This window comes from Apostichopus japonicus, chromosome 16 (assembly GCF_037975245.1).
Source record: "Apostichopus japonicus isolate 1M-3 chromosome 16, ASM3797524v1, whole genome shotgun sequence".
Lineage (NCBI taxonomy): Eukaryota > Metazoa > Echinodermata > Holothuroidea > Aspidochirotida > Stichopodidae > Apostichopus > Apostichopus japonicus.
In genome coordinates this window covers 8,724,748-8,750,710 of record NC_092576.1, presented here as the reverse complement: position 1 = coordinate 8,750,710, position 25,963 = coordinate 8,724,748, and the positions used below count along the sequence as shown (strand labels likewise).

At 38.1% G+C, this 25,963-nt stretch overlaps 1 protein-coding gene across 9 annotated transcripts in view; it reads left to right on the top strand.

Moving 5' to 3' along the window:
• Window positions 1-25,963, top strand: part of LOC139982345 (MAM and LDL-receptor class A domain-containing protein 1-like) — a 191,689-nt gene that overhangs the window by 100,544 nt on the left and 65,182 nt on the right. For 6 of the 9 annotated variants that reach the window (XM_071995073.1, XM_071995074.1, XM_071995072.1 and 3 more), the window contains 25 exons: window positions 84-215; window positions 605-745; window positions 1,874-1,968; window positions 2,882-3,046; window positions 4,610-4,700; window positions 5,392-5,550; window positions 6,118-6,231; window positions 7,879-8,009; window positions 9,207-9,350; window positions 9,637-9,826; window positions 10,664-10,813; window positions 11,373-11,464; window positions 11,851-12,015; window positions 12,428-12,554; window positions 13,167-13,286; window positions 14,567-14,710; window positions 16,022-16,284; window positions 18,059-18,269; window positions 18,993-19,124; window positions 19,866-19,969; window positions 20,917-21,078; window positions 21,902-22,031; window positions 22,936-22,959; window positions 23,498-23,545; window positions 24,054-24,150. In XM_071995073.1, the coding sequence (XP_071851174.1) occupies window positions 84-215; window positions 605-745; window positions 1,874-1,968; window positions 2,882-3,046; window positions 4,610-4,700; window positions 5,392-5,550; window positions 6,118-6,231; window positions 7,879-8,009; window positions 9,207-9,350; window positions 9,637-9,826; window positions 10,664-10,813; window positions 11,373-11,464; window positions 11,851-12,015; window positions 12,428-12,554; window positions 13,167-13,286; window positions 14,567-14,710; window positions 16,022-16,284; window positions 18,059-18,269; window positions 18,993-19,124; window positions 19,866-19,969; window positions 20,917-21,078; window positions 21,902-22,031; window positions 22,936-22,959; window positions 23,498-23,545; window positions 24,054-24,150 (3,331 nt within the window). Of the gene's footprint in view, window positions 1-83; window positions 216-604; window positions 746-1,873; window positions 1,969-2,881; window positions 3,047-4,609; window positions 4,701-5,391; window positions 5,551-6,117; window positions 6,232-7,878; window positions 8,010-9,206; window positions 9,351-9,636; window positions 9,827-10,663; window positions 10,814-11,372; window positions 11,465-11,850; window positions 12,016-12,427; window positions 12,555-13,166; window positions 13,287-14,566; window positions 14,711-16,021; window positions 16,285-18,058; window positions 18,270-18,992; window positions 19,125-19,865; window positions 19,970-20,916; window positions 21,079-21,901; window positions 22,032-22,935; window positions 22,960-23,497; window positions 23,546-24,053; window positions 24,151-24,591; window positions 24,665-25,963 lie in introns of all 9 variants that reach the window. The other 3 variants (XM_071995076.1, XM_071995075.1, XM_071995077.1) reach the window with 2 other exon arrangements.

Below are 25,963 nucleotides of genomic sequence, written 5' to 3'. Positions count from 1 at the left end.
TAAGATATAAATGGTATCAATGACTAGACTGTAAAGTGTTGCATTTTCCTCCTTCCTTACAAATATCTTCCTCTCTTTGGCAGTGAACACCTCAGAGCCTTGTGACGAAGTTTACGAGTTCAGATGCGATCGTAACGCCTGCATTCCACAGAAACAACTGTGTGATTTTAGCGATGATTGCGGGGACTTCTCTGATGAGAAGAATGAGACTTGTAGTAAGTCTGTTTTTGAACCTGAACAGTTCTTTGTCAGCTGATTGTAGAGTTTTGCTGTCATGCATATAAATACACCAAGATATCAGAATGTTTCCTTGTAGGATATTAACATGTTAATATTCTAGTTTTGCTGTTATGCATATATATACACAAGGTTATCAAAATGATACCTTGTAGGATATTAACACATTAATATTCTGAAATAACCTGATGCTCCATTTTCTCACACGGACCAATCTGACCAATGGAATGTGAGTTTACACAAAGAGAGTTGTGCATTCAAATAAATCAATTTCAATTATTCAAAAGTAGTGATAAAGGGTAGTATGACAAAAGAAAAGTTTATCTTTGTCATCGGAAAATAAATTGTTTATATACTTTATTAACAGCTGAATATGAACAATGTGACTTTGAGTCAGGATTTTGCAGTTTTGTGAACCAAGACACTGACAATGTAGACTGGATTCGATCATCAGGCTTGGAGAATGATGATGGACCAGGGTTTGACCACACCTTACTGAGGTCTGCTGGTATGTTGAAACCAGTACTCATAGCATACTAGGGTTAAAGAAACTAATGATGGTCCAGGGTTTGACCACACCTTACTGAGGTCTGCTGGTATGTTGAAACCAGTACTCATAGCATACTAGGGTTAAAGAAACTAATGATGGACCAGGGTTTGACCACACCTTATTGAGGTATGCTGGTATGTTGAAACCAGTACTCATAGCATACTAGGCTAAGAAAAACTAATGATGGACCAGGGTTTGACCACACCTTACTGAGATCTGCTGGTATGTTGAAACCAGTACTCATAGCATACTAGGGTTAAAGAAACTAATGATGGACCAGGGTTTGACCACACCTTACTGAGATCTGCTGGTATGTTGAAACCAGTACTCATAGCATACTAGGGTTAAAGAAACTAATGATGGTCCAGGGTTTGACCACACCTTACTGAGGTCTGCTGGTATGTTGAAACCAGTACTCATAGCATACTAGGGTTAAAGAAACTAATGATGGACCAGGGTTTGACCACACCTTATTGAGGTATGCTGGTATGTTGAAACCAGTACTCATAGCATACTAGGCTAAGAAAAACTAATGATGGACCAGGGTTTGACCACACCTTACTGAGATCTGCTGGTATGTTGAAACCAGTACTCATAGCATACTAGGGTTAAAGAAACTAATGATGGACCAGGGTTTGACCACACCTTACTGAGATCTGCTGGTATGTTGAAACCAGTACTCATAGCATACTAGGGTTAAAGAAACTAATGATGGACCAGGGTTTGACCACACCTTACTGAGGTCTGCTGGTATGTTGAAACCAGTATTCATAGCATACTAGGGTTAAAATAACTAATGATGGACCAGGGTTTGACCACACCTTACTGAGATCTGCTGGTATGTTCAGGACATGGAAAATATCTCTTGAATCTCACATGATTTGCAAGAACCAGTGTAAATGGTTCCTGTCTGCTGTGATCTGATATTTGTAACCCAGTGGCTAGGCTTTCCTAAATTAAATATCATAAAAATGATTATCAAAGAAAATTTCAAATCTCTGCAGTTTCCAGACATGCCATAAATTCCTTTTCATCCTTTAATGAGATATGACATTTTTATATATTTACATGTTTGTTTACTTTCAGGTTCTTATCTCTATATTGGAGACGGCCCTTACAGCTTGAACAACGCAGTTCTTGCCGGTCCTATCTTCCAGGGCGGATTTTCGTCGGGTTGCAGTGTAAGTATCACAGTTGTAACCACGCAGATCTTTTTAATGTGCTTGAAGGATATTTGAATATATGCAAATATGACTTGGCTGGTGATGATGAGTCAAGGTAACAAGGAAGGGAGTGGAAGGAGGGGGGAGGGGAGAGGAGGTAGAGAGGGGATAAACTTTGCAAGGATGGTGGAAGATATTATGTCCATACAAAGAAGACAAAAGAATGCCATAACTAACTACACACCTCAGCAGATATACAGTGACAAGAGGGGTTGCTTTGACTGTTTTTGGAAGTTAAAACTTTGAATGGAAGTATAGTTGATGACACTACATAGTTTGAGGTTTGTTTAGGCACACACAATGTCATAAGTCAGATGCTGATTGAGCTGCAGCCATGCTGCAGCCAGGCTGCATAGGACATAATCTTTTGTGCTCCACAGGTTCATGCAATAGACATATGGTGGTTTGAAAGAGTTATTAAAGGCATTGAAGACTCGCCCCAAACCGCATGCGGCCATCTGAAAAAGTTAACTTTCTGTTGCTTGCAAGTGACGTTTTGTTGGTGCCGCTACAAAATGCATACAGTAATGAAACGTGATATCTTTGTTGTTATCTTTAGCTGGACCTGAGATGTCCATCGCTGTATCGTTATACACTGTGATGTGGGTATTGACCGCAGCTGTATGTACTGACTGTACACTAGTGTCTAATTACAGACGGCAGCAAGCTGTGTGTGTATTTTCTGGGATCGACGGTGGTGTTTAACACTTCTGTTACACCTCACTCGAAACTAGGTCAAATTACCGGCATTAGACGTTTCTTTTTGGGCGAGTACCCTTTAAACTTAGCCTAGTACCTTATTTGATTTTCCTTTAAGCAAGACTTCCCTCCCTCTCTGCTAATCTACTTTTCTTTTTCTGCTTTGTTTCAGATGCGTATTTGGTTCTACATCCACGGTGATAATCCCGGTACTCTCAGCTTTGGATACCGCACAGAGCAAGGGGGTCAGGAAAACTACTTTTACGACTTCTGGGGTCCGTTCGGGGATCACTGGATGAAGTACGAATACATCTTCTACTCATCCAAAGATTTCCAGGTTGGTATATCTTTGAATATTAAGAAATAAATAGCAAGTTATGAATAATAATGAATGAATAGCAAGAAACCACCCAGTTGGGACAATTCTTTTTTAATTCACTTTCATGTACTTTTATATCTGGCTGTACTGAGAGATTGAGCAGTATTTATATCATGTTTCTATCAGGTGTAAAGGTTAGGAACTGTTTATACTGTCAGGATGAGTGCTTTGAAGCATGATATGAGATTACAGTATAGAGTGGTATTAGCATTAAGAATCAGATAAAGGTTAGGAACTGTTCATACTGTCAGTACAAGTGCTTTGAAGCATAACATGGAAGGACAGTATAGAGTGGTATTAGCATTGAAAATTGTCCCATATATGCTGCAAGAAATGGTATTAAATTACTAACAGGTATTAAGAAATGCATTATAAGAAATTAATAATAGGAAATAATTTTTAAGAAAGCATATGATAAGAAACAACTGTTGGGCAAAAGGAGATAACACATACATTCATAATTATCCGGAATGTTCATAAGTCAGTACGAGTGCTTTGCAGCATGATATGAAAGTACAGTATAGAGTGGTTTTAGCATGAGAATCAGATAAAGGTTAGGAACTGTTTGTACTGTCAGTAGGAGTGCTTTTAAGCATGATATGAGAGAACAGTATAAAGAAGTATGAAGAATAGAAACATTTTCCCGTCGCTGGCTACAAGCAATACATATGAACTAATGAATATTAAGAAATGGATAATAAGAAGAAAAATCTTAAAAAAGAAAACATATTAAGAACAAAAATATTCAGAATTATCCGGAAAGGATCAATTGAGTTTTGATTAAGAACATGGAAAAAACAACCTGTTATTCTTCCCTAAATTGGATGGGCCAATCCAGTTTAGTGACTTATGGATTAAGATTTGATGGTTGTTTACTTTACTAAATCCTGACTTTCATATTTATCCATGATATGAGATTACAGTATAGAGTGGTCTTAGCATGAGAATCAGATAAAGGTTAGGAACTGTTCATACTGTCAGTAGGAGTGCTTTAAAGCATCGTACGAGATAACAGTATAGAGTGGTCTTAGCATGAGAATCAGATAAATGTTAGGTACTGTTCATACTGTCAGTATGAGTGCTTTAAAGCATGATATGAGAGGACAGTATAGAGTGGTATTAGCATTTGAATCAAATAAAGGTTAGGAACTGTCTGTACTGTCAATAGGAGTGCTTTAAAGCATGATATGAGACAACAGTATAAAGAAGTATGAAGAATAGAAAACTGTTCCCGTCACTGGCTGCAAGCAATACATATGAACTGATGAATATTAAGAAATGGATAATAAGAAGAAAAATGTAAAAAAAGAAAATATATTAAGAACAAAAATATTCAGAATTATCCGGAAAGGATCAATTGAGTTTTGATTAAGAACATGGAAAAAACAACCTGCTATTCTTCCCTAAATTGGATGGGCCAATCCAGTTTATGGATTTATGGATTAAGATATAATGGTTGTTTACTTTATTAAATCCTGACTTTCCATATTTGTATTTTTCTCCTTTCTTTTTCATGTCCAGCCATTGATTAGAGGTTATCAGCCATTCAACGACAGAAGAGGAACGGTTGGTATAGATGATGTCACTTTCACGCCGGGATGTACAAGATCAGGTTTCTATCTCTATCTCTTGTTGACCTAAAGATAAAACCCTTACTGTGGCAATATCACTGCCAGCTTTTCAAGAAAATTAACTCTTGTGTAATTTTTTCTCTTCTGGACAGGCTGTATCTGTTTGCTCTTTTTCTGTCCTTTGAGCCACACCATCATAGGAATAACATAGCCAGCGAGGAATAATTTATCCGTTATCGCATCGCAAAATGCTATGCAAGATAGGCAAAGTGATATACATAATAATAATAATAATAAATGAGACTTATATAGCGCCAAATCAGTAGACAAAAGTCACTGCTCAAGGCACTTTACAAAGAAAGCAGATTAATTTACAAAAGAACATGTGAAAAGATGGGTCTTAAGTAGACTTTTGAATGTAGAAAGTTTAGAGCATGTTCGAATGTGATCTGGTAAATTGTTCCAGAGATAAGAGCCAGAGTATTCAAAGCTTCTGTAACCATAGGTCTTCAAGCGTGGTTTAGGAACAGTTAAATACAGTTTGTTGGACGAACGAAGTGTGCGAGTTGGATGTGCAAAGATGTATAGCAGTTTTTTTTTTAATACAGGAACTATGGTATTTTCCATTATTTCCAATCCAGACAGGTAATTTTAGTGTTCTGTATTTAAAAAAAAAAATGCACAAGCTAAATGGTATTTTTAGCTATTTTTTTCCCATTTTTATTTCCATAGACAATGAGTTACCAATAGCACCAACAGTGATACCTACTACCCCTGCTGGTCCTTGTGGAGTAGGAAGCTGGCAGTGCTCGGATGAGACCTGTATCGATAGAGAACTATTCTGTGATTTCAATAACGACTGTTCAGATGGATCGGACGAGGCCTCTTGCGGTAGAATATTTTAATTTTTTCAATTTTCAAATTGATTTCTCATATGTTTGTTCAAGATTAATACAATGTGTAAAAGTAAGTTGGCCTGAAGTTTCGATCCTACCGAATCTTCTTCAAAGGCTAAATGACAAGTAACAGTAACAGAAGGGACAAAAACACGCACAGAATACAGACAGGTTAATGAGCATGGTGAACACAAAGAGATAGATGTAAGGGGATTAGTAGACAAGGGATGGAGAGAAGAAAGAAAGAAACCAGCAGGGGAAGAGGAGAGGTAGGAGATAAACAGTGGAGGGACATTACAGTAGGAAGGTTAACATATGAAGGACACTAGAAAAACAGCAAGGCTGTTATCTCAGCTATAAGTGACCAGCTAGAAATAAAAATAACCAAGATATGCTGTATTTATATACATTATTAAAAATGGATGATGAAATAAAAAACCTGTGATAAACAATTTTTGGTAATTTCTGTAATCTTCAAGACTAAGTGTATTTATGTGATAACAGACGTCCTGTTGCCAAGACGACAGGTTGTTTATCTCGTTTTTTTGTTGCTTTTTTTCAGGCCCATGTGACTTTGAGACCGATCTCTGTGGATACAAGGATGTCAGTGTGGGAAACCACAGGTGGATTCAGTCTTCCTCTACTGCATCCCTGAGAGCCAGGCGAGAGGCGGGAGGTAATAGAGCAGGGATGTGCCTACGCTGGGCGGCCCTGCCCAGCACTAAAAATTACCACCTAGCACTGTCTTAAAAATCGTGAATTCCTACCCAGCACTATTTTCTATCTAAAATCCCGACATTCCTAACAATATAGTCAACATAAATTGAAAAAAAAAAAATTTTTAAATGTAAATTGTTAGCAAAACTAGTACTTGTGTATGTGCTTAAAAAGCTACACAATTGCCAGCATTTGGCATCTGAGCACCTTCAAAAATCGAAAAATTTCTCAAAGGGGAGGGGGACACCCCCTCCCTCTTAGACCCCTCCCCCAGGACGGCAGTCAGTATACCCGGCACTCAGGAAATCCTGGGCACATCCCTGATATAGAGAGATGCAGTTTGTCGTAATAATATTTAGAAATATTTTCCCAGGTATCTGTCATGATTTGGCAGAGAACCATGCAGAAGATATACTCCTGTCCTTTATTTTACACTCCTCTCCTCTTTTCATCTCTTTCTCATTCAATTTCATAAAAAAATAAAATAATAATTGACTTAATTTAGTTAAGAAATAAAATTAATATTGAATTAAATAATAGATCTAAAATTTGATCTGCTCTTCTTGCTGAAGGATGATATATGTACTAAAGCAGGGTTGTCCAACCTATGGCCCGCGGGCCACAGTCCGGCCCGCAGCAGGGTTGCGTCCGGCCCGCCAGAGATGCTCTACGGTGCGAAATTTTAGTGAGCAGATTTATTGATAGCAATTTGAAGCTATATAATCAATCATTCAAACCTTCTGGGTCCAAAAAAACTGCATACAGGTCAGTTTGTGTGACACTCTCTCAGCGGAGGTAGGGGGGCGGCTGAACTTTATTCATCTGTTCTTGCAGGAAGGAAAATAAATCAGTGCGCTCCGCGCGCAGTGCTCACATCTTGTTGCCTTGGGCTTCGGGCAAAAAATCGAGCGTAGGGTTCATGCGGCCCCATCCTTCATCATAATCATTCCATGTGGCCCTCCTCTGCAAAAGGTTGGACAACCCTGTACTAAAGGTACATCTTAGATACACTCAAGGAAAAGTTGTACAATATGCCAGTGGGATTGTTTTAACTTTTGATAAGACAATTAAATTTAAATTGCATAAAATTTGGAGGGACAAATGTTTTTTTAGAATATCTTTATATTTTAATGGTAAACTGATGTTTGGAAAAGAGATCACTTTGTTTGTTTTCTTTCAAGTTAAATTAGAGTGACAGACTTGTTTATTGGTAAATCAAGCAAAGGAAACATCTAAAATGAGCTGAAAATTGTAGATTATTATGGATTGTTGTGCCCCATGCACTATTGGTTAGTTATGATTTTAACCTTTGTCAATTTTCCTTTATACTCTGTCATTCTGTAACTCATTGTATTGTTTGTCATTATTTTCCTTTAAATTTAGAAGGAATTTTTTCATGCAGTTTTCTTGAGAACCACTAATGCTATTATAAAGAACTCTGGACAAATTATATTTGAGAGTGTTTACAAAAAACTGTTATTATTTTGCCAAAAAAAAAATGATTTTGATTAAGAAGAATAGGTTTTCATTGGTTGCTGCATAGTTCCAACTTTTCTGCATAGTTTTGAAACATAACTCAAATATTCGCCATTTTTGCTTCTTCTAGGATCTTTCGTGAGAGTTGAAACAACCACTGGTCTGTTTGATGAACCGGCCATTTTGGAATCAACAATCTTGCCAGATTCTAGTCCAAAGTGTTCGGTAGAATTTTGGTATCAGTTTGAGTTTTCTGATTCGGTAAGCTGGTAAAGTTACTTCAGTTCTGTATGTTCTGTGATGTTAACCCTTTAGGTGATGATACCCTCTGAAAAGTAAATCCCATTTAATCTCTTTGTAAGATGTTGTTACTTCATAATCTTTGTGGACTATACAGATTAAGTTATTGTTTCATACTACTTGTAAGCCCTGTAAACTAGTTTCGTATTCCTGCGCAGGTATTGATGTAAGTGACTCTTTGTAAGTTAGTTTACTAGGTTCAGGTTCCATGTAAACTGCATGACATGGTTCATACTCCATGTAAACTGTATGACTTGGTTCTGTATAAGTTGATTGTCGTTTATGTATGGTTCCAACCCAACATGTTATGTCCTTGGCATTCCTTGGTGCATTTCAGGTATTGCTAACAGATAACCACTTTGGCTCATGTATGAACTTTGGAAAATCTACATTGGTTGGCTCTGCAGTGCACCTTTGTCTCATGCTATTAACCCCACTGACTCCTCCCCTCTCCTTCCTGTGCTGTCTTCTGACCCTTGACAAATTCTTTGATTTTCTTTAATTCTTCTGATGCTATTAGCACCACTACCCTGCTCTCCTCTCCCTTCCCTCCCTCCTTCCCTGTTGTCTGACAGAGTCACTCTTTGACCAAATCTTTTATTTTCTTTAATTCTTCTGATGCTATTAGCACCACTACCCTGCTCTCCTCTCCCTTCCCTCCCTCCTTCCCTGTTGTCTGACAGAGTCATTCTTTGAACAAATCTTTGATTTTCTTTAATTCTTCTGATACTATTAGCCCCACTACCCCCCTCTCCTCTCCCTTCCCTCCCTCCTTCCCTGTTGTCTGACAGAGTCACTCTTGACCAAATCTTTGATTTTCTTTACTTCTTCGGATGCTATTAGCCCCACTACCCCCCTCTCCTCTCCCTTCCCTCCCTCCTTCCCTGTCGTCTGACAGAGTCACTCTTTAACCAAATCTTTGATTTTCTTTCATTCTTTGATACTATTAGCCCCACTACCCCCCTCTCCTCTCCCTTCCCTCCCTCCTTCCCAGTGTCTTCTGACAGAGTCACTCTTGACCAAATCTTTGATTTTCTTTACTTCTTCTGATGCTATTAGCCCCACTATCCCCTCCTCTTTCCCTTCCCTTCCTTTCAGTCTTCGACAGAGTCACTCTTTAGCCGAATCCTTCATTTTCTTGTAATTCTTTTCTTACAGAGTCAGCTACCGGGCCTTCTTCTGCAGGCCGTTGATGTCACAAATCCCGCTGCAGCCATTGAATTATGGAGACCTCCGACAGAGACTACAGGATCGTGGAAGAAAGCCACTGTCGGGATTGGAAGACAAAGTAGTGACTTCAAAGTGAGATCAAATTACTGAGTACTGATAGCAGTATATTATTATGTTTTAGTTTTGTTGCAGATCTTGATAGAATGCTGCTAGATTTGCTCCCAGCATCGTTTGATAAATGGACTTTCCGTCAGACTGTACTGCAAAACTGACACAAAGGACAATGAAATTGACAATCGGCATACTCCAGCTGATCTCAGAACTATAGTCACAGATCAGATTGTCCGATCGGATTGTCCTATCAGATTGTCTCCGTAAAATATGCCTCTAGAATGATCTGATTTTCTTTTTGTTGCAGATTCGTTTCATGGCCTTCTTGTATCAAGATGCCGACATGGCCGCCATTGATGACATAGTGTGGAAGGAATGCCAGGTGGAACATGCCGTTCCTTGCGACATTCTCTGCGGGAACGATCTTTGTGTCGGATACGAAACAGAATGCGACTTTACCGATGACTGTGGAGATGGCACTGATGAGTTGGCTTGTGGTAAGAAACATCTTTACTCATTATCATTTAATTTAAATCAATGAGTATTGGGATCGCCAATGACCAAGGGCTGGATAGCTTTGTGTTGTAAAGCTCTGGGCTTGCAACCCAGCGGCCACTGTTTGGAACTCCCAGGTATAGCCGTCAAGGTCTTTTACAATATCTCTTCAATTTTGTATTATCTCCCAGTCAGTTTTACTGTTGTCCATTCACTTGTATAATTTACATGAAAAGTGAATTTCTTTGAAATGCCTTCTGGATTTCATCGAATGAAACTGGAGTGTTTTCCTTGTTGAACGGTTTGCAAGGTACTGCAGTCTTCTGACCGGTGCTCCCCTCCCCCCTCCCACACACACAAAGATTCGGCTATATAGAGATTGCCATCAACTGGTTAGCTCAGTTGGTAGAGCACTGGGCTTGTAATCCAGAGAGGTCGCAGGTTCGAATTCCGTTCTACCCATAAATTTCTTTCCCCTCTTCCGTTAAATAAATGCAGATTGTCTAAATCACTCATCATTCATTAGTGTCCTATTTGATACCAGAATATTTTCTGGCCTATACCATTCGAGTCAAGTTTTCTTTGTTTCTTGCATCGAGATTGCAATGTACTGAGCACAGACTTGCATTATGATACAAAAGAACCCATCAGCTGCAAGCGACATGTAGTTTGGGGTTGAGTCATTGAAGTGGGTAGTGATGGCGCAATGTTTGGATTAACAAAATATACATGTACCAGTTGTTCGGATTGTTACAATGTCAGTTCTTACCATATATTTAATATCAACATCTTTCTTTTGATATTTAACGTTTGTTTCCCAAATTTTGTCAATGTTTAAGATAACTACAAGGAGAGATGTGACTTTGAGGCAGACACGTGCAATTGGAGTCAGAGTAGCAGCGATGCCTTGGATTGGTTGCTGGTGACAGGTGGTGAGGGTGGAACATATGGCGGTCCAAACGGTGATCACACAACCCAAACTCCTCAAGGTAAGGTAGAACAGTCAGTATGTGGGTGGTAGAACCACTTCCATGAAACATAGCTCATTTATTTATTTATTTGTTTCATCGCATAGTATAACAAGATGAACAAGACAATATAACTGCAAATAAGTAAAAAATGTGAACGGAAGTAAACTAAGAAACCCTTTTGGGCTTAATCGAATAGAGTACTCCCATCAAAGAAAATAGATAACAATTAACACCTATAAAAGAACTACCCCCCCCCAAAAAAATATAGATAACCTTTTGATAACATATATGACCTATGACATACCTCTCAAGTTCACTTTAGAATAATCAAATTATGTGTATTAGTTGAAAGCTTTTCTTTTACCCAACAACCATTCCTTCTTGCACCCTTATGGGATTACCTAATTTCATATTTCATATATCATCAAAACTGGAACAATTAGTCCCATTTAATGCAATATTGACTTTCTTAAAATTAATCCTTTCTTTTTCTTTCTTGAGGGGCAAAAGCTTTTATCTGTCTTTGTTGTTTGTTTGCATGAGCCTCTGTCAACAATTGTTCCTAATCTTGTTAAAGGTCATTATCTCTATCTGAGGTCATTTGAAGGGGATGAAGGCACCAGAGCTCGAGTGGAGAGTCAAGTTTTTCTTCCTGTGGAAGAGTGCAAGGTTTGTTTTTTTCAGAATTCCTTTTTCTTAGTTTTGAAGTAAGCAACGCCCTTTGAGTTATCAAAGTTATCTTTTCCTATAGGCTGATATAATATAGTAGGTTAATGAATACTTGTTGAAGTCTTGAATTATTAATAAACACATGTTTGACTTAATTACCTTATATAAGATTTTCCCAGTTACAAGCTGTGATGCTGTTAATGGGGAGCATGTAAATTCACCCCATCATTTCTTTGTTCTAATGTGGGTATCCTTCTTTGTTTTTTGGGAAGTTTGCTCAATGAAACATTCAGAATTTTGAACATGAATATCTATCCCCTGCCATTCTAAGTGAACACATTAACAAGCTCTGTGTTTGATGTTTTCTGTGTTACCTACTCTCTCAGATGCGTTTCTGGTATTTCATGTACGGTGCCAACGTCAACAGTCTGACGGTCTTTGTAATCAATGCCGTCAACGACAACCCTCGTGAGGTATGGAGTAAGAAAGGAGCGCAATTTGACGGTTGGGTCAAAGCCGAGGTCACATTCGATGAAAGCAGTAAATTTAAGGTAAGACTGGGAGATTTGTGCTAAAAAGTTTGTGTCTATCAATGAATAACATATTCGATATCTCATAGTAGCAAAATGTTATGCAAAATGGGCAAATTCCTATATACCAAGATGTGTAGTACTATTTATATGCAGGAACCAAGGTATTTATGAGACAAAGATTCAGAGCCTTTCAAACTGCTAAGGCAGCATGTCAAAAAGGAAAGCTGCAGCAAGGCTGAAACAGCATCAAACAAATAAAAATTATCTCTCTGAAGACAAGTATATTTGTTTATCTTTAGGCACAGTGTCACAAAGCTGCAGCAGCTGCAAAATCCCCTGCAGTAAGGCTGTATCAACATCAAACACATCTACACCTCTAGCTTCCTTTACTTGCTATTTATCTCTTACCATTATTCTTCTTTAATGCTAGGTTCTTGTTGAGGGTGTAGCTGGCACTAAAACTACCGATGATCACATTTCATTTGATGGTGTTAGCTTCACACCAGCTTGTAATCTTGATCCTGCCAACACCCTCCCAGAGATTGTTGAACCTACTGGTAAGTAAATCAGTCACGTTTACATAGGCCTCAAACTGTTTCTACCGCAGACAGTTAAGCCCACCAAGGGACTTATGATGTTACAGGAAGTAGCAACATGCAATGCATGGAGTCTCCTACCTAATATGGAGCTGTAATGTTACAAGCTGTAGCTATATACAATGCATGAAGTCTCCTACATAATATGGAGCTTATAATGTTACAGGCCATTTATAGCACTACATTATCCCAGTCGGTCAGCAGCCTTTCAAACTGCTGCTTTTTGTAAAAGTTAATTACCAGTGACGAAGTTGTAGAAAACAAATAGTAAAGATTTAAATTTCAACTTTACAAACTAGTTTCTTCCTCTGAAGAAAATTTTACAGTATGTTAGGGATCGCTTCCAAATTGTAACATTGGGAGCTAGCTGTTGCTTTCACTGAAGACCCTGTACAGAATACAGACTTTACATTATAAGTTGTTTATGTCAAGTAATTTCCACATTACGATACTCTCTCTTAATTCGGTTCTACGATTACCTAGTAAGAAAGAAACCAGAAAATTAAGTCTCCAAGGTAAGGAAAGTTCTCAGTTTACATTGTTGATCATTTAATGTTTATTTATACACCCTAGATGCTCCCCACTGTGACATTGGAATGCTGGCTTGTAAATCAGATAAAGTCTGCCTCCCAAAAAGGAACTTCTGTGACTTTGTGTTTGACTGTGAAGATGGTTCGGATGAGGACGTCTGCCGTGAGTATTAAGAGACTGTTAAGTCAAATAAAATGATCTTTTCACAGACACCCTTTGCAGGGATGTGCCCACGCTGGGCGGCACTGGGCGGCCCCGCCCAGCACTAAAAAATACGGCCCAGCACTGTCTTAAAATCCTGAATCACACCCAGCACTATTTTCATCTAAACTGCCGACATTCCTAACAATATATTCAACATAAATTGGGCCTAGTCTATGCCAAAATCATACATGCGAGAAACATTACTTACGGCTCTCAATCAGTCCCTTGTACTAATCTTTTTGAAACAAACTAATAACTTTACCAGGTACGTAATATATTTCACTAAAAAAAAAAATGTAAATTGTTAGCCAAACTAGTACTTGTGTAGGTGCTTAAAAAGCTACACAAGTGCCAGCATTTGGCGTCTGAGCACCTTCAAAAACAGTCAATTTCTCAAAGGGAAGGTGGACACCCCCTTCCCCTTAGACCCCTCCCCCAGGACGGCGATCAGTATTCCCGGCATTCAGGAAATCCTGGGCACATCCCTGCTTTGGCTTGCGTAAAGAATTCAAAATGATCATCCATTTACTATATTCCTCTCGAAGTGGTCCTTTCTCAACAAATCCATCTGCAATTTGGCTGGTCTTTCTTCAATAGACTTTGCACTGTTTTTTTTTTTTATCACACTTGAAAACTAATCAAATTCTAATACCAAGTCTCTTCTGATAGCTTCCTGAAAATGTTTACTTTCAGTGACATTTTTTTTTCAAATACAATATACTAGAGAGCATCCCATCTGTTTAAGCAATCACAAGTTTACCCTCCTTGAGAGCATGTTGTCATATCTTATCCAAATGAAACTGACCCAAGTTATTACACCCAAAGCATTACTTTGTGAGTCTACCAGTCATCAGTGAAGAGCGTGGTGGCCAATTGACTAAGGCGTCGGACTTGTGATCCAAGGATTGCTGGTTCGATTCCTGCCTAGTTCATTACGTTGTGTCCTTGGACAAGATGCTTTATCTCACTTGCCTCTCTCCACCCAGGGGTTAAATGGGTAACTGTGAGGTAACTTGTCATTGAGCGCAGTATATAACTGCTGCCGACTGGAGGGATTGTCTCTGGGACAGGTTATCATTGACCAGGGGTAATATAACGTCTGTAAAGCGCTTTGAGACCTATGGCTGGTATAAAAGCGCTATATAAAAAGCAAATATTATTATTATTATCAGGCCTCACACATGTCAGTTTTTATTGATCATGGAACCAACCACTTTTTGTTTTTGTTTTTGTTTTAGCAACTGTTTGCAACTTTGAGGAAGATCTCTGCCAGTGGGAACAAGATAAAAATGATGACTTTGACTGGGAGTATAATGATGGCAGCTCAACCGTTAACATTGAATCTGTTCCACCTTATGACCACACCATCAGCAGACCTGATGGTAAGTTCCCCCTGCCCTCCCCCCCCATTTTATGTCCACACCATCTGCAGACCTGATAGTAAGTTCCCTCCCCACCTTATGACCACACCATCAGCACACCTTATGATAAGTCCCCCCCCCACCATATGACCACACCATCAGCAGACATTATGGTAAGTCCCACATTATGACCACACCATCAGCAAACCTGATTTTAAGTTCCCTCCCCACATTACGACCACACCATCAGCAGACATGATAGTAAGCTCCCCACCTTATGACCACACCATCAGCACACCTTATGATAAGTCCCCCCCCCACCATATGACCACACCATCAGCAGACATTATGGTAAGTCCCACATTATGACCACACCATCAGCAAACCTGATTTTAAGTTCCCTCCCCACATTACGACCACACCATCTGCAGACCTGATAGTAAGTCCACCCCCACCTTATTACCACACCAACAGCGGATCATATATGGTAAGTCCCCACCTTAAAACCACACCATCAGCAGACCTGATAGTAGGCCCAACCCCCATCTTATGACCGCACCATCAGCAGGCCTTATAGTAGGTCCCCACCTTATGACCACACCATCACCAGACCTGATAGTAGTCCCAACCGCCACCTGATGGCCGCACCATCAGCAGACTTTACGGTAAGTCCCCACCATATGACCACACCATCAGCAGACCTGATAGTAGGCCCAACCCCCACTTTATGACCACACCATCAGCAGGCCTTATGGTAAGTTCCCCACATTATAACCACACTATCAATAGACCTGATAATGAGAGTGATTTTATAATGGTCGTCCTGTTGTATTTCAATTTTTTGAAGACAGTGTTTGCTACTTTAAGCTCTAGCAGTGGTTTTGGTGCTTTGAAAAATGTATTTACTTCGCTCCTCGCTTACCTGTCTTCACACAACCCCAGCAACCTTATTCTAGGTTACCTAGGAAATGCAAACCAGTATTATGGTGAAGTGGATAAAGATGGTGACATTATATGCAATGAAACCTAACATCTGGGAGGTTGTGGGTACAAACCCTGGCCCGCTAAAGTAAGATTGGTTTTCATACAGGAGAAATCCATGGTTTTCTCCATCTTCCTAAATGTTTAAAACCCTGAAAAGAGCTAAAACTGCCAAATTGCATAGTGTAAAGAATAAGCCATATGGCCTCTGCTACATACATGCATATGTGGCTTCTCAGCGTGGTAAAGTAACTGCCATCCTGGGCCAGTTGTTATTATTATTATGAATGCTAAAATATAATTCTTCCATTTTACTCATATTTGTATAAATTCCTATTTATTAATTTGCAGGAAAGTATGTATTCATAGATGGATCACTGATTCTCAGAAACCAGAGGGCTCGTCTTTTGAGTCCATGGTTCGGCCAGTCTGGTGTGGCCTGTACCATGACCGTGTGGTACTATCGGTACGGGGCTGCATTCGGTAGGTTGAGCATCTCCATCAGGGACCAGCAGACAGAGACAGAGCTTTCGACATTGCCGAGTGACTTAGCCAACTACCAGTCCTGGATAAGACAGGACATCAAAATACCAATCTGTGCAAAAGACTTTCAGGTTAGAACTAGTCCATATGGATTCCTTGCGGAACTCGGTACAAAACACCCCGTTACGCAGCAAATATCGCTGCAAAATAAGCACATTTTGCGCGCTCTCTTTTCATAACTTTCTAAGTATAGCACCCTTAAAATCTTTCTTATGTCATTTTGAAGAATATTGTGTCCTCTTTACAAGGATGTGTCGTTATTTATTATGCGTGTGAACTAAACCCGGTACTTTTTAATCTGAAAAAGTAAAAACCACTTCGGAAAGCAGTGAACGTCTTCAAAATGTCCCTATCTCTCAATGCTCACATTGTGCTTGCTGGGAGTGTGATTTTCTTTCCTATGCCAAAGAAAAGTTTGTTGACTCCTCTCTCTAGTGATATTAAATTTGACTTGTTTGGTCAATATTAAGACTCGTACTTTTCACCAGCAAATCAAAAGCATTGTAAGAAGTTTGTGAAGCCCTCCTTTACCTGGCTAATCTGAACACAGCACAGTGTGCACTGCTCTGACAACAATTTCGGGGAGTGCAAACCGTTATGCTCCCTGTGCATATACAACAGCATTTAATTCTCCGATAACGGGCCATTTATAGAGCAAAAGTTTCCATATGGACTGGTCTCTTTATATCAGATGAAAATAGGCAAATTCAGTCTTGATGAAAGAAATTAAACACACATTACATCAACAGATTGATATAACATTTTCAATGCTGTTGGAGTCCAATAATGGTGTAGCTAGGGGATTAGCTTGACTAGTCAAGCCTCATTTCAGTAACTCTTTAAATAAATTATCTTTTATATTTTTGCCTGTGACTAGTACAGACACAACAAAGCATTTGTATTACAACAACAGTTTGAGAATTAAGAGATGGAGCCATTAAACTCTTTGCTCGTTGAGCCTTTTATTTGGTGGGTAAATCCGAAACTTTGTCTTGGTAATATTAATTGCAGTGATTTTTGTCATTTTGAATGATGCTTTATGTTTGTAGATATCACAAACACAGTATTACATTGAAAGTGTTTTGTTAGCTTGCTGCACCATCAGGAAGTTGACAGAAAGAATATCGCACCAAAGTCAGTCTTTTATTTGTAAACAAAATTAAAACTTACATCTAAAATAAGTGGAGTGTTAGCTCAGTGGTTAACGCCGGTGCCTTCCAATCATAAGGTCCCCGGTTCGAGTCACTCCAAGATTAATGTATGTCGTCCAGTTCATATTCATGGATGTTAAATATGAATCTAAGAGACTGACTTTGGTCAGCTTGCGGCTTTGATAAGCCAATGAGGCTTCTTCGCGAGTTCCTGCGTGCAGGAGGATCTAAAATACATACATTACACCTACCTGTTTCTCCTGGCACATGACCCTTGTACTAGTTGAAATTGTACATAATTCTAATTTATAGAAAGAAGAAACCATAATAATTGTGTTAGAACCTCACAACACACACTATCAGGGAATAATTTATCCAGCATCACATCGCAAAATACTAAGCAAGATTGTCTAATTGCCAAAGTCCCAAAGATGTGTAACGGATCTTCCTACATAGGAACCAAAGAATTTTTTAAGAGATAAAATTTGTAGCCTTCGAAACTGCTGCACAAAATTTGAACACTAAATTCTTTCCCGACAGACTATATGGAATATTGAGTGCAAGGTAAGGTGGATTCTCCCTTTGTAAGTGATTTAGTGTCTTATCAGCTGAGCATGTCAGGACAATCAGCCATCTTATAATCTCATCCTTAAATTATTACTCGAACAAACTAAATTACCTCTGTCCCTTCCAGGTCATAATTTCAGCTGTCAGTGAACAATCGGACCCTGAGAGTGGCGGGTTTGCCCTGGACGACATTCGCCTGGAGTCTTGTAGCTATGATCGTGGTTGCGTTGGAGGACCCGGCCTGGAACTGTGTGACTCTGGCCACTGCTATCCCACTCTCGCTAAATGTGATTTCAGTAAAGACTGCTGTCTGTCAGACACCGATGAAACTGACTGTGGTAAGGAATGAGGTGTCATCAACCTCAATTCTCTGGCTACTGTCCAAATTGGTTATTGGATATGTCACACCTCCCAGTGAAACCATAAAACCTTTATAAAACGGCTCTTTATTTATCAAAAATAGTCTTTAAAACCTTCATTTTTATTTTAACTTATTTTTTTTTTAATAGCTTTGGTTTAGAGTTGAAATATTGTATTCAGTCATGGTAACCATTGGCCATTAAGCTTTTGTGGACAGCCAGGCATGATTCATGCAGTGATACAAAACAGACTCACAAACAACAGTTAATGTAAGTTAGGTATTTTAAGCAAGGGCCACAGATGATGTAAAAATGGGCACAGATGGTGAGTATGTTACAAGTTAACTACATTTTGGACCTTTAAAATCCTTTATTTTCATGTGTGAAGCATAATTTAGAAACCTTTATTCTTTCATTTACAACCTTTAAAAAAACCTGTATATTGTTGAAGAGCCGCTGGGAGGTCTGATATGTGTAAAAGTTAAGAGGACCTGATGATTCGATGCTAGCAGGATAGAAACATTCCTTCAGTTTTAAATGTAGTAGCTTCCAATTTGAAATTGGTTTGTGCTTTCCTGTTCTGTGAAATTTATCTTACAGACTGTGTGATTGGTCAATGAGAATTTCAAAATGAGAAAGAGGCGGGGATTTGTGACATTTTGTGAAAACACTTTCATTGCTCATATGGTGTTTCTCTTTTAGGCGAGTACCAGAGATGTGATTTTGAGACTAGCATGTGTCGTTGGAATCAGATGTCCGGGGATGATGGAGAATGGGTGAGGCAAGTTGTTGGTGACTTACCTCCAACAGATCACACCACTGGTTCATCTAATGGTAAATATTGCTGGTATTATTGCAAGTAACAAGAGCTCTGTGATACTGAAACAATATCTACACCACTACAGTGGCTGAGAACTGAAAAGATGCGAGGCGTTAGCTTTAAGTCATTTAGTCATGCTCTGTTAATAATGATAGCAAAATTTGGTTATTCAAATCCATCGTTCCTGCTGAAAATTATGTTTTTAACAAGTGAAAAGAGAAGCATAATTCTTTACAATATTGCATTTGTTTGTTCATATATACAATTTTTTGAACTATGACATCACATATGTTGCTTCTATTTACCTTTTGATACAAACAGTGATAATTTCAATCTCATTATCTTGAAAACTGTATCAATGTCACCATGAATAACACAAAAGTATACCTCTAACCTCTGGACAATGCTTCCAACTATTTCTTTCTTTTTCCCCTATATTTTATTTTATTTTGTTGCTCATTTGCTAACGCTCACTGCTTATTTCCTCTGTGTTTTGTATACCTTAAATTTAATAGGGTGCATTGATCATTAGAAGTAGCTTGCATTTCAACAGGTATTAACTGAGTTGAACCCCATTAATGATATAATAAGCGTATAAGGATCTACCAGAAGAAAGACATCAAGAACAGTTAAATTCAGTTCCTAGAAAGTCTAACTCTACCTTTAACCATCTTCAGTGCCCATTCAACTCTTCAAACCTTAATCACTTTATTCTGATGGCTTTTTTTTTTTTGTCCCTTGTTTTTTCTCTGTAGGGAAAGTTCTGTTACTTGGCAGCAGCAGCAACTCTTTACAAGGAAACAGAGCTTGGATTAAGAGTTATGCTATCAGTGCTACATCAACTACAGACATCTGTGTTGTGAGTTTCTTTGATCGTAATCTCTTGCTCGTTAAAATGATCCTCTCTGTTAAGTATCTTAAATTTAATGAGAAGTGTGTGTTGGATTCACATTCAACTATATTTTTTGATGGGTTTAAGAAAATCCGTTTAGGATGGAACCACTGATAGATAGTTGATGTGAGTATAAGTCTTTAAAGGGGAGTGAACAAACCCAGCTATCAATGTCAGCGCTTTCATAGAGAGGTCGTTTAGGTGAACGACCCTACACTACCATCTTTCCTGCCTGTAGCAAATACCACCCGAGACCCCTGTTTTTGGCCAAAAACATGGGAGATTAAATATCTACCTGGAGTTGGTAATGCTAGCCATACTGAACTCTCCTCTGCATGAATTTTCATGATTAAACACACAGTGTATTACTTCAGTGGTCAAGCCAAACTTGTCTTCACACACAGGAAAGTAGTGCTAGCCATTAGAGCACTTATGTTTACAACCATACAGGTGGCTGGTCAACTAATTAGATGCACTCAAGGATGAATCCTAATGGTGGTACTTTGGTTAGTTTATGCTATCAAGTAACAAATTGTAAATGCTCGAATCGGAGGAAGACTGTTTTTCTATAGGCAGGCTTGACCGTTATATCATCACCCTGTCCAAACAGTTAAGAGAAACCTTGCTCTGTGAGATTTAATAGTTTAACCAGGGAGCTGCTACTCTAAACAGTCATGTCAGAGGAGAGGCAGATGTGGGATGTCATACTGCTACTCGGATCTGTAAGTAGGTAGCAAAGTGGGTATCCCAATCCTATTGGTCATTCTTATATCTTAAATTTCTAATATTTCATCACAATCAGTTTGTTTGTAATCGAAGCTGGTTTCCCGTAAAAATATCGATTGAGACACGGTCGATTACTTCACAGCCAGCCAGGTTTAGATCACATGCGCTTTCTTCGTCTTATCTCTCAGCTACGATTCTTTGTGTTCTTGGGTGACGACTCCAGCGAGTTAAGCATCTTCACCAGAACGGCAGTTGGTGGCGCTCTTACGGAGGTCTGGAGCAGTGAGGACGTGGACAGGAATGCTTGGACTAGAGGACTGGTGGAGCTTAACAGTGATTCCAAGTTTGAGGTAGGTCATTTCATTTTGGTCTTTTCAAATCTAAAATGAGTTAGTAGTTGTCTTATGAACACATCTACACTGCTACACCTGTTCACCATTTTCCATATTATGATTGTCGATTTAATTCAGTTATATACAGTTAGGCAATTTCCAGTCAGCTGGATACCACAATCTTTTTTCCCCTTGATATAATTCAATGGTTACATTGTTGTTGGTAAGTAAAGGAAAATGAGTTTATTTGCCTTAAGGCGTAAGTAACGTTATTTTATTACTTAGTCATTGGTGTCAATTAATGTATGTTTCATTAGTTTTTAACTCATCATTTCATGTTTAGGCCTTTATGGAACCCCTACACTGTACAACTGATAAGGGCACACAACAACTGTCCCTTTAATTTTTTGGAATGAAAAGTGCTTGATATGGAACATGCAAACTTATTCCATGTGATTGGTTACATTTGATGAAAATGGGCAGTTGCAGTCTTGGAAAGCCACACGCTGCTTGTCAGTCCGGAGCTTGCTAAGTAAAGGAAAATGAGCTAATTTCCTTTTGGCATAAGCTTGGTTCTTGGTCACAAGCTGAGGTAACAGCCTTGGTCACAAGCTTTTGGCATAAGCTTGGTTCTTGGTCACAAGCTGAGATAACTGTCTTGCTGTTTTTCTAGTGTCCTTCATATTTTAACCTTCTTACTGTAATGTTAGTTTTGTATTAATCTTGCACAAACATAGGAGAAATAATTTTGAAATTGAAATAAGAGGCAATATCTTAAATAATGATTCATTAGTTCAGTTTAATGGATGTATCTATTCTTTATTCCTCACTTGATAATTAGGTCATTATTGAGGCCATGAAGGGTTCCGGATCAGATGATGGTGTAGTTGCGCTGGACGATACCTCGTTTACTCCGAATTGTGAAGAATCATCAACTGGTTTACCTCCAGCAGTAACAAGATCACCAATAAGTAAGTAAGCTTAGCCTACTGCATGAAGACCCCTCCAAAATGCCAATCAGATGTCCATTGATTGGTGGTAAAATGGACCAGTAATAGAAAAGGCAGGCGCTTACCAGCAAACTGGAAAACATCCACAATCCAACTGATCAACTGTGAATTGGCATTTACAATATCCTCCCAATTTATTCGGTAGGATCTTCAGTGTATGAAATGAATGCTAACACCTATGAAGTATCCAATGATTGATCTCTGGTAACAAAGGCAGGAATTAGTAGGGTGGTGCTAGGCATTCTTGAAATTTGTCAAATCCAATCATGCAGCCCATTACTTTTGGTAACAATAAACAAGTACCAATTGAATACTCAGTTTCGCAATGATGGACCTTGAACTTACGTGCAGATAGGTAGCCCTGGGGTCACTATGACAATGATATGGATATGTTCTTGAAACAGTCAATGTACTGGGCTCTCAGAAGGATACATCTCTGGAACTCTTAATGTACAAAGGATAGCAAATGTTTGCCCTTGAAATTATGGACTTTCCATAGATGTTAAAGAAACAAGTGCCAACTATAATGCTCTCAAGTAACAGTGCAATTTTTCTGTTTGAGAACGTCTTCCCATGGAAAGAGATACAGCGTTGAACTGACAGTTTGCCTCACCAATAGATACTAACACTTTGAACAACGTCGGCAGTCCCAATTCTTATATGTAAATGAAGCTACTGTATGTATATTGAGTACATCTGTTTTCAGAGTGATGAAACACTATGCTAGATGTAACACTTGTCTCGGAAAAGGAAAAGACAATACTGAAGTATCGTCATACATCTAACGTAACTCTCTCTCATTCAGCAAACTGAAATGGATACAATTTTCATAAATCACAAACTACTTTCGTTCTTTTTTCGTTAGCTACAAGAGTTACTCCTACGGAAGGTATGAACCCACTAAACTCTTTCAAGTTTTCATAATCATGATAATTTTCACTTTGGTGTTTTTTTTTTCTTTCTTCGTGATAGCGTCTAAATCGTTTTTGAGTATTTTGTATGGATTTTCTTAAGCAATGTTTTATGTTGCTTCCTAATTTGTCTATGGATCTCACATAATTTTAGCAAAGTAAGGAAAACTAAAATTGTATAACATGAATCTGTAAGATTAAATAAATATTAATTTAGCCGCTGATGGAACTTAGCTTTATCTCTTCAGTTGTTACATAATGTGGTAGTTGCTTTCAAGTAGGAGTGTGCATTTATTCACTTATTTTTTGTATTCTCTTTTGAGAGAGGGGGTTGGGGGGGGGTAGGGTAGGGTTTTTGTTGTTGTTGAATGAACAGTTGAATAAACATTGCATTATTATGACTACGATGACTATAATCTCCAAAGATGCTTGATCGATCAAATAACATATAGAAAGCTGGTGTAATCTCAATCAATTAGTGTCAATGAAGAACCTGTTTTTCTTTTTCTTTTGCAGGGAAAGTAACAACACCTGAAGCGACTATCGAACCGATAAATAATAATGGTAAGAACCATGAATAAATCCAAGAATTTATGGCCGAAACTACACATACCGTGTGCAATTAATGGACTCTTCTTTCTTTCTTTTTTTGTCTTTCAATATCTTGCAACAGGGTTGACCAATATTAGTTGTATCCTCGGTTTGTTTATTAGTTGCCCCTCAAAGTTACTCTACCACCTATACCCCCCTCCCTCTGTTCCCCTTGCCGGGATTCAATACCCTTCCGCCACCTTTGGATATAAAAATATAATGTAGTCTTTATTGGTAATGAATTTGCTCAGATTTTAATAGTCAGCCTGGTTCGACTGTCAATAGTTTGAGTAAGTTTTTGAGTTGTCTGATTCAGTTTTCTGTGTATTTATCATATGTAGAAACTGGCTGAGTTATACCTCATTATGTTCGGATGTTACTATAATGTCCTAATCGATCCCATTTAATCTATTGTTACTGACTCATTTCTCTTTGTTGTCCTCACTTTGCTGTCTTAAAGTTGTTCTTTCTTCTTTTACAGTGTTAATCATTGTGATTGCGTCGATACTAGCTATTGTCTTAATGCTGGTAGTTGTGATAGTTCTCTACTGCTGTTGCCAAAGAGTAGGAAAGGGCAGGTTGGTGGTCACTTTTTTTGATTCATTTACATTTTAATGGACGTTAAATATGAATCTAAGTGACTGACTTCAGTCAGCTTGCGGCTTTGATAAGCCAATGAGGCTTCTTTGTAAGTTCCTGCTTGCAGGAGGATCTAAAATACATACATAGGCATTAAATTGAATATGTGTATGTGAGTGCGTGTGTGGGTGGGGTTGCATGTGGACATGTATGTATGTGTGTGGATGTATTGGTGTATGAATGCATACATACATACATACATACATACACGTACTGTAGATATGTTTGTGCATTCGGGTGTACCTATGTATTTTGTATGAATGCGTGTATGCATGAATATATGTATGTTTACATACATACATACATATACATTTTAATTTTTCAAGTGATTTATAGTTGAGATGTGACATGTCTTTTATTTTAATCTTATCTTTCATCAGCAGCGGATCCGGTTCTGTTATAACTGGAGTTGACAACCCGATGTATGGACCCAGCGATACGCCCATGACAGATGTAAGGGAAATATGAATTTAAAGTTAGCAGATACACTTAACACTAAGGGAAATATGAACTAAAAGTTAGCAGATACACTTAACACTAAGGGAAATATGAACTTAAAGTTAGCAGATACACTTAACACTAAGGGAAATATGAACTAAAAGTTAGCAGATACACTTAACACTAAGGGAAATATGAACTTAAAGTTAGCAGATACATTTAACACTAAGGGAAATATAAAAACTAAAAATTAGCAGATACACTTAACACTAAGGGAAATATAAAAACTAACAGTTAGCAGATACACTTAACACTAAGGGAAATATGAACTTAAAGTTAGCAGATAAACTTAACACTAAGGGAAATATGAACTAAAAGTTAGCAGATACACTTAACACTAAGGGAAATATGAACTTAAAGTTAGCAGATACACTTAACACTAAGGGAAATATGAACTTAAAGTTAGCAGATACACTTAACACTAAGGGAAATATGAACTAAAAGTTAGCAGATACACTTAACACTAAGGGAAATATGAACTTAAAGTTAGCAGATACACTTAACACTAAGGGAAATATGAACTTAAAGTTAGCAGATACACATAACACTATAAGGGAAATATGAATTTAAAGTTAGCAGATACACTTAACACTGAGGGAAATATGAACTTAAAGTTAGCAGATAAACTTAACACTAAGGGGAATATGAATTTAAAGTTAGCAGATAAACTTAACACTAAGGGGAATATGAACTAAAAGTTAGCAGATACACTTAACACTAAGGTAAAAATATAAAAACTAACAGTTAGCAGATACACTTAACACTAAGGAAATATGAAAACTAAAAGTTAGCAGATACACTTAACACTAAGGTAAAAATATAAAAACTAAAAGTTAGCAGATACACTTAACACTAAGGAAAATATAAAAACTAACAGTTAGCAGATACACTTAACACTAAGGTAAAAATATAAAAACTAAGAGTTAGCAGATACACTTAACACTAAGGGAAATATAAAAACTAAGAGTTAGCAGATACACTTAACACTAAGGAAATATAAAAACTAAAAGTTAGCAGATACACTTAACACTAAGGAAAATATAAAAACTAAGAGTTAGCAGATACACTTAACACTAAGGAAATATAAAAACTAAAAGTTAGCAGATACACTTAACACTAAGGAAAATATAAAAACTAACAGTTAGCAGATACACTTAACACTAAGGTAAAAATATAAAAACTAAGAGTTAGCAGATACACTTCACACTAAGGGAAATATAAATTTAAAGTTAGCAGATACACTTAACACTAAGG